Source organism: Haplochromis burtoni, unplaced genomic scaffold, assembly GCF_018398535.1.
Source record: "Haplochromis burtoni strain Fernald_Lab_line unplaced genomic scaffold, NCSU_Asbu1 Contig_41, whole genome shotgun sequence".
Classification (NCBI taxonomy): Eukaryota; Metazoa; Chordata; class Actinopteri; order Cichliformes; family Cichlidae; genus Haplochromis; species Haplochromis burtoni.
In genome coordinates, this window is record NW_024582402.1 from 974106 (window position 1) to 983044 (window position 8939).

Consider the following 8939-nt stretch of genomic DNA (forward strand, 5'->3'; position numbering starts at 1 on the left):
ACACATGAGGCCTGAAAAACTAAAATGTGACAAAGACTGGCATTTGCTTACATGTGACCTCTGTGAAAGACAGGAAGTGGGAGGCACTAGAGTGGGAACTGCTCAGTGTTGTCTGGACTTGAAAAGAGCTGATCCTAGGAATACTACAAATGAGATAAACTGTAGTGTAAAGAGTGGAGATTTCATCCACTTCCTAGGAATGATAGAGAGGAAAAGGTGAAGAGGTCAAAACACTTGCAACACTTGTAGGATAGAGGACAATGTTATTGCCAGGCCAGTGCATTTTGATTTGTACCACTGAGCTTTTCTCTACACTAAAACTGCAAACTGAGTTGCCAGACAGGAGGGTACTCTGACACCAGGATGTTGCAGGACTTTGTCTTTTTGAATGTCATTGCTGTAAATTCTGTTGAGGCCTGTGTACAGTGGGTTATAGCTTTAAACGTTTCCCCTTGAATGGGTCACTTCTGAATATTAGAAACAGAAAACAAGCAACGCTGAGCACAGTATTGAATGAGCAGTGACAGGGATTCTTATGGATCCCAGACTTTTTATATTCACCAACCTTTCATCCAAAAATGAACTCCAATGAAATACTGTGTCTTTAAGTTTCTACACTGAAACCGCATGGCGGCGAATAACGTTTGCATCACAATTTCCATTCGCCATCTGTATTTGTAAACTCATTTTTAGCTGTAAATTTGTATCTCTTTAAGCAGCCGGTCTCTTGGGATGTTGTTTATTTTATACAGTGCATTTGTACTACATGTTGTCATGATTCACTATGGCTTCTAAGAGCCGCTGGCAGTGTTTGTCGTGTTTTATTTATTCAGTGAATCATCACGAAGTCCACATTTGTACTCGATTACAGTCAACAAGTGACAAGTGTCCCTAACTTCCCATGGCTGATCTCACCTGTCCCTGCACGGTGATGTCAGCACAGCTATCCTGCTTGTTGATGTCAGTCGGTCATTCCTGTCTGGTTGAGTAACACGCCGGCCTTGCCTGGCTTCTCTGGTGAGTGTGTGTTTTTAACTGCAGAGAGTGTGAGCGGATAGATTTAGGTGCATATGTGGCAGCAACAACCTTGTTGCTAAATGATTTACACTATGTCAGACGCGCTTATAAGCCAGAGCTGTATGTGTGTGTGCATTCAGCGCTTTATATAGCCACAGTTATCCAGGAAGAAGGAATGCCCGGGATGCCAATGACCATATTTGAACTGTGTGTCTGCTGCAGACAGACGGCACACACTGACTGCAAACCGTAACTTGCACACAGTCAACGCTCACTTCTCCCTCATCTTCAAGGTTGTGTATGTGTGTGTGTGTGTGTGTGTGTGTGTTTGTGTGCTCTGTGTTGTAGTTACACTGGATCACCACTATCAGGCAATGTAATACCTTGTCTGGTAGTGACAGTTGACTTTTCCTCACTCACAGGGAGCAAACTTCTCTCTCTCTCGCTCTCTCTTTCCAGCACTTTCTGGTTTCTTCTCCCTGACAATCTGCTCTGCTGACCGACAACATCCACTCTGGCCCTGTGGAGGAAACTACTTGCCTTCTCTTTTGTGTTGTTCTCCTTCACTTGCTCTCAGCTCATCCGTGACTTGTATACCTTCGGGATAGCGGTTAGGTAGTTGGGCAGTCACACTTTATTGCTGCGCGCGCGTGTGTGTGTGTTTGAGTGCGCGGGAGTCAGTCAGTATGCCATGTCGTCCCCTGGCTCGTCGTTTGTGCAGATAAAGCATGAGGACTTGCTCTTCTACGAGAACTGTGGTGGAGGCAGCTTTGGGAGTGTCTACAGAGCTCTCTGGATATCCCAGGACAAGGAAGTGGCTGTGAAGAAGCTTCTGAAGATCGACAAAGAGGTAAAGTGGAGACACACACAGACGTAGACCAATCACACAATGTACAGTAGTCATTAGGTATTTCCTCTCCTTCGTGGGACGTTACTGCTCAAAACTTCAAAAACGGTTACTTTCCACTCAATACCCAGATTTGGATCCAAAGCCCCCTCATTCCCCCACCTCCCCCTCCCTTGTTGTCTGCCATTGTACATGTGTTTATCTTAAACATACCGCTTCTCATGCCCCCTCCTCCTCCTCCCACTCTTTGTAGATATAGCAGTTTTATTTATGCCTGGACTCCCCTGTTCCTCCCATTGTATGTTAGGGTGAGGTGAGTAGTACCTCGAGGCTTAATTCACTTCAGTTCAGGCCTGGGTGTGAGTCTCCACGAGTATGAGGGGGGCTGCATGATTTCCTTCCATGTTAATGATCCCGGGCTGGTAAAGGCTAATGGGTCTGTGTCAGGAAGCTGAAGTTGGGGCCTGTGGGTGTATTCATTCACAGTGTCAGATTTTATATAATACAAAAGCAAGTGCACACATGCATTATAGAGAAATAAAAGGTGGTGTCACAAGTGGGCCAACTTCATAAGATTACACAGGGAAGAAATTTTGTCGGTTGAGCGACTTCTCTGACACACAAAAATACACAGAGGGTGGGCATGCATGCATAAAGCTGTCTGCATAGTTCATGTGTAAATACAAGTTGATGGATAATGTGAGAAGTGCAGCTTCATGTGGAGCCTTCATGCATCGTTTTCCTGCACAAACTGATAGCCTTACAACAATAGATGAGAGTAAACCCAGAATGATGAATTTCTCTTTGGAAAAAAAAATATTTAGAGAGAAAATATTTTGCTCAATGCTCGATTGGAGTTTACGTGTAAATCCATTTCACTGTTAGTTTATTATGTTGCTTGGCAAAAGTTACATATTCCACACATGCAAAGATGATGATTGAGATGTTATTTCAGATTTATGGCCTGTTTACTGCTGCAGGGTGGAGAGTTTTTGTTTGGATAACTTGTGGAATGGAATAAGCTCAGGAATCCCGGAGACGCAATCAGGATTAACTTTAAAATTGGTTTTAACATTTAAGTTAGCCTAACATTCTGTGATTAATGATTATTAAAAGAGTTATTAAAAGATTAAAAGAGTCCTGTACTGTAAAACTTAAGTTAATGAAGGTGATCATACTTCTCTGCTTCTCTTTTTCTTGACCCCTCATCCAGGCTGAGATTCTCAGTGTACTGAGTCATAAGAACATCATTCAGTTTTATGGAGCCGTGCTGGAATCTCCCAACTATGGCATTGTCACAGGTCAGACTCGGAGTGTGTGTATGAGTGTGTTTTTGAAATATACACTTTCAGATGTTTTTGTCAGTGTAGTTTAATGCTTAAATTTAGACGAGATGCACAAAATGAAATGTGTGTGACTATCCTTGGGGTTCAGGTGTAATATAAGTATGAAGTCATTATCAGGTCAAGGTCTGAGGTAAGTCGTAAAAGCTACAGAATACAGTCAGGGCACACTGTGGTGCCATCTAAACCTGCACGTGTATGCGTGTGTGTGTATATTGGTTTAATTGGTGCGTATTTGATCCGAGGCGGAGAAAGTTACACACGCGCTAACACATGCTCTGATGGCCGGCAAGTGTTTATGTGTGTATGGTGAAATATCAGAACATACTTTGAACACTGGTTCTTGCGGTGATTCTTGGCAGGACATTTGTAACTGAGACCAGCATGTTTGGATGTGGTTGTAATCCCGGCTGGGTTTATATGGTATAGATAAAGCACTGAAACACCACCAGCAATGTTTCTTGATGCCTAATGCTTACTGATATATCAAAAGTAAAGCAGGTATCAACACATTTTGGTCTCTGTGTGCAGATGAAAACATTCAGGCATTCATTTCTATTTTCACAAGGCTACAAAGGCTTGTGCTCTACTTTCTGTCTTTGATCTGACATTAAGTAGCAAAATGGAAAAATTCTCACAGATTTTGGATTTAAAAGTCAGGGCAGGATATGAAGGTTGAAGGCGTTTCTGATGATTTGAGGCAGCTTCTCACTGTGTATGATTTGTGCACTGCTTAACAGTGGGCTGTAGCTCTCACACATTGTAACGTAAAACTTCAAGTACCAAGTTTGTTTCACTTGTTTAAATAGCAGTGAATGGTTTTGAAGGTGCTGTAATAGACACTTCTGTAGACTTTATTATTTAAAATAGTGGTTGTTGCTGATGAGATTAATGGAGGCTCTGTTTTACACTGGTGCAGAGCTATAATCTTTCTTACTAATAACTCTTGTGGCTCTTTTCAAGATACTTTAGCAAAAATAAGGAAATAATTGATTATTTAACAAATAAAGACATCAGTAAATAAATAAGCCAAGCATAGTGTGTGGCAGGTATTTAGGTATTAATTCATTTTTAAATACATTTATATATTAATATTATTATATTAGACCTTTGAACGAGGAAGGTTCAGGCAGCCATTTCTGAGTTAAACTCCATGACACACTGTGAATGAGGCACACGGTTATAGGATGAACTGGATTTATATTTCTGTGGTGAATCTTTGTCCAGTCTACAAATATAACAAAGATAAATAAATGTTGCCGTTACCAACATTCATGCTTTTGTGTTGTGTTTGATCTGAAGTTTTATTTTATTGAAGATGAGATGATCTGGGTCATTTTGAACTCTCAGTGATACCATGGTGTTTGTTTGAGTTTGGGAAGTGAAGAAGTGTTTGGATCTGGAAATAGTTAATGACTTCTGACTTAAGAGGCAGAAGGTTGCGGGCTCTCGATGTGATGTGTAGCTACACTTCTACAGAGGCGCACATCAGTTTACAGCATAGGTTACATTGTTGGGTTTCAGAGGGATTTGTAGTTACAAAGTACCTACGGCATAGATTTAACACAGAATAACTCTGCGGCTAATCCTTAGCAGCTGCATGAAGCCATCATGTCAATATGGCCCAGAATCTCTAAGGAATTTTTATATGTTTTATGCAAGGCAGCTCTGAGATCCAACGTGGTACTGGCAATGTAACTATTAGATTGAATGTTTGGCTTTATTAGGGTGACAAAAAGAGAAACTAATTCATCCAATAATAAAATAGGATTTTTTATTGCTTTATGAAAAAAAAAAAAGTATACATGTGTGTTATATAATTGTTTTTCAGGTCAAAGGTCAAACTCAGAGTGACAGACTAATATAAAAACGGTCCTTTTTTATATAATTTTTCCTGTTAATCAGTATACTTGTTGACTCATTTTACATGATGCATTGGTGCGCATGATTTTTCTTGTTTGTCATAATGAAAATTGTTTGTGTCTGTCTGTGCTGTACTTGCAGAATATGCTAGCGCAGGGTCTCTGTATGAGTACCTCGCCAGTGAGCAGAGTGAAGAGATGGACATGAACCAGATCATGACATGGGCCATCCAGATAGCCAAGGGTAATAAGGAAAAATAAAGATGATTAAAAACTGGATATGGATATAACAGGTTATATATGAGAGAATCTACAGTCTCTAACACACCCAATGATGTAATAAAGTCTGTCACACATTTTTAGAGAAAAAAACTTTAAACATTTATTTTTATTTAATTTTATAAACCATTTTAGTATTTTGCCCTTATTTTAGCTGATTTTTTGCTGAAGTTCTTGTCTCACTTAACGTTTTGACGTCAGTTCATTTAATAGATTTCTGCATTAACTGAAACTGATCAAAAACAAATGGAATTGAAAGCCAAACATTGAGTATTGTTAGATAATTCCACAAAAACCAATCAAAGTGCTGTAGTTGGTTGTTTGTTTTTGATACAACGTTATTAATGATTGGTTTCCTCATAGGGATGCATTACCTGCATGCAGAAGCTCCAGTCAAAGTGATTCACAGAGACCTCAAGTCCCGAAATGGTAACACATAATTTAAACCCCATTCTGATTAGTTTTTCTAACTTGCTTTTGGTAGATGTGCCCAATCACGAGTCCTGAATGTCAGGTATTTGCAGTGTTGTGCACCATTAACTGGACTGTATAATGTGGTCTGTTTTTCAGTGGTAATGACAGCAGATAAAGTGCTTAAGGTTTGTACCTATAACGTATTTATAAACAAAACAAAAAAGACATACATCTTGTGCATTTTTTAAATAGCGTTTTTCCTTTGATATTTCAGATTTGTGACTTTGGAGCGTCTAAGTTTCTTTCCCATACCACCCATATGACAGTAGTGGGCACTTTTCCCTGGATGGCTCCAGAGGTCATTCAGAGCCTGCCTGTCTCTGAGACCTGTGACACCTACTCCTATGGTGTGGTGAGTTGGCAGTACTGTAGGAATATCAGTATTTTAAGATCAGGAATAAGTCTAAGAAGTAGCAGTCAGTGCTAGTGCTGTAATTTAGTGAATTACAAGTAGGAGTAGAAGTACCCCAGGGGGTACTTTTGCGGTAGTCACGGGGCATATTGACGGATGAGTGCTACTAATCCCAAGAAACAGAAATTACAATTTAATTAAAGAAATGTGCAGACCAGAGCAGGTTTAAGCAGTAAAGTTAATAGTTAATTGATAGTAATAAACCACCGAGAGGGACTCATAAATGATTAAACTAGATAAGTGGTTAAATAAGTTTAAATAAGAGAATAAATAACTGAAATGCAGTACTGTGCAAAAGCCTCAAACCAGTTCATTTCTTTCTTTCTTTGTTTTTTCTTGGAAAATGAGAAATGGGTGCAGTGATTTATTGATAGAGTATGTACCGGCAGAAACTGAGTTATGATGAGCTTGAAAGTCAATGTTTGGTATGGCCACATTTATTCTTCAACACAGCCTGAACTCTGTTAGGCAGCTCTTTTGTCATTTCTTTAAGTAGTCTTCAGGAATAGTTCTCCAGGCTTCTTCAAGGACATTCAAAGCTCTTCTTTGGTTGTTTCTGCCTTTTGTTCTGTTCCCTGTCAACATGATCCCACAAAGCTTGAATAATGTTGAGGTCTGGGCTCTTGGGAGGACAGTCCATGACTGATAGTGTTTCACTGTGTTTTTCTATCCACCAGGTATGCTTTTATTGCATTGGCAGTATATTTGGGATCATTGTCATACTGAAAAATGAAACCGTTGCTAAGCAGACACTTTCCAGATGGTATTGTGTGGTGGGTGAAAATCTGACTGTGCTTTTCTGCAGTTATAATTCCATCAGTTTTTACAAGATCCCACTGGCTAAAATGCCTAAACCATGACAGAGACTTCACTGTGTGTTAAACATGTTTATGCTCACTGTTGTACCTCTATGCTGACCGAATCTCTACATACAGTTGGAACCCAAAATATCAAATGTGGATTAATCAGTCCATAAGACCCAATTCCCATGTTTTTTTTATCCCAGTTCTTGTGTAATTTGGCATACCTTGGCCTTTTTTCACTGCTTCCTTTCCTTTACAATGTCTTTTTGACAGCCACTCTTCCACGGAGTCCATTTCTGAGGAGGAACAGCAGATGGATCAACTGAAGGGGCCAGATATACCTCTCAAATCCTGTTTTAGGGCTTTGCTGGATTTAACTTTTTTTTTTTTAAGGACATGACTTTTAGTTACTGTTCATCTGCTGTAGATAGTTTTTAGGCCTACTACTTCCTTTGTCCACCACTTGTCCAGTATTGCAACATGTTTTTTTTTTTTTTTTTTAAAGGATACATGTACACTATACCGAGACGTGGCAAGTTTTTGGCTAATAGCTCTCTGGGAGTCAAACATTTCATGTCTGTCAAACTGTATTTTCTTTGCTATTTTTCATAGACTCAATTTCTTCTAATTTCTTTAGTTATGTGTTTTTTTGTGACAGGGTGCTAGTAACAAAGACGCTGAAGATACTATTTAAAATTGGTTCTTTGCCCTGTTGTTATGTGTACTGGTTCATCCCTTGAGTTTGATACCTTTTTTACGAATGATTCATAGGTCAGCATTAAGAGGCTTAACCAACCAACCAAAAAAAATGTATCTGAGAACGATCAGGTACAAGGAATGGACTGAAAATGAAAAGGGAAAAGTAGCCAAAGAAAAACTCTTTAGACAACCTGAAAAACTACTGCTCCAAAATTACATGAAAGCCTGACTTTATGGACTTTCGAGACTTTTGCACAGTACTAACTTAAAGCATGGTTATTAAGTTATACCATTTGCAGCTGTAGCTAGTAGTATGGATAAAAGATTGGGATGTCCTCTTAAACAATGAGTCACGGCTAAATGGAGTAGCTAAGAAGTTTGGGTAAATGGTAACATGATAAAGTTGCAAGTAATCCGGTGATAACATAAAAATTTCTGGCAAATGCAAAGGTCAGATTAAAATAATGTAGAAAAAACTGTAAAACTTAAGTAGAGCATACTGGCCTGAACACTAACAGTTTTTATACTCGTTCCAATAGTTTCTCACCTCACGTATCAACAGTACTGAGGCCATGTTGTTGTCACTAGTGACTGTATGCTGTTTCACTGCATTAAGCGAACCAACACCGTCTGTTCTGTGGCCAGGTGCTATGGGAGATGCTGACTCGGGAGGTTCCGTTCAAAGGTTTCGAAGGGCTGCAGGTCGCATGGCTGGTGGTGGAAAAGCAAGAGGTAACCTACACGTACATACATGTGCACTTTTTTGAACATACTGAAAGCATTTAGACCCACCAGAGTTTGAAGCAACTGGAGGCACAATGTGATGCTCTCATGGTTTCCACTGTGAGCTGGTGAGGCTAAGGCAGAGTATTTTTAGGCCTGATGTCAGTTCTCTGCTCTTGTAAGGCCTGGATACACAGCAGTGGAGCTTGGCCAGACTCCCCCTGGTTAAAGCCTTTACGAGTGAGAGAGGCAGACAGAGTAAAAGAGAGAGAGGGGGAAAGAAGAGAATATTGCAGCGGTAGGAGGGCCGATTCTTTGGGTTTATGAGTGGTAGGGGATGATGGTTATGCTGCATCTGTGTTTCAGTTACTAAAGTGACCGAAGCCCCTGTAAGAGAAACACACACCCCCACGCGCGCACACACACACACACACACACACACACACACACACACACACACACACACACACACACACACAC

At 40.1% G+C, this 8939-nt stretch overlaps 1 protein-coding gene across 1 annotated transcript in view; it reads left to right on the plus strand.

Annotated features, from left to right (window-relative positions):
- Nucleotides 1-1336: 1336 nt before the first annotated feature.
- The window catches only part of LOC102296248 (mitogen-activated protein kinase kinase kinase 7), a 14002-nt gene continuing 6399 nt past the window's right edge, over nucleotides 1337-8939 (plus strand). Inside the window, exons 1-7 of the mRNA XM_005920569.3 lie at nucleotides 1337-1867; nucleotides 3078-3165; nucleotides 5212-5313; nucleotides 5712-5777; nucleotides 5919-5947; nucleotides 6037-6174; nucleotides 8382-8468. Coding sequence (XP_005920631.1) covers nucleotides 1709-1867; nucleotides 3078-3165; nucleotides 5212-5313; nucleotides 5712-5777; nucleotides 5919-5947; nucleotides 6037-6174; nucleotides 8382-8468 — 669 coding nt within the window. The 5' untranslated portion in view covers nucleotides 1337-1708. The remainder of the gene's footprint in view (nucleotides 1868-3077; nucleotides 3166-5211; nucleotides 5314-5711; nucleotides 5778-5918; nucleotides 5948-6036; nucleotides 6175-8381; nucleotides 8469-8939) is intronic.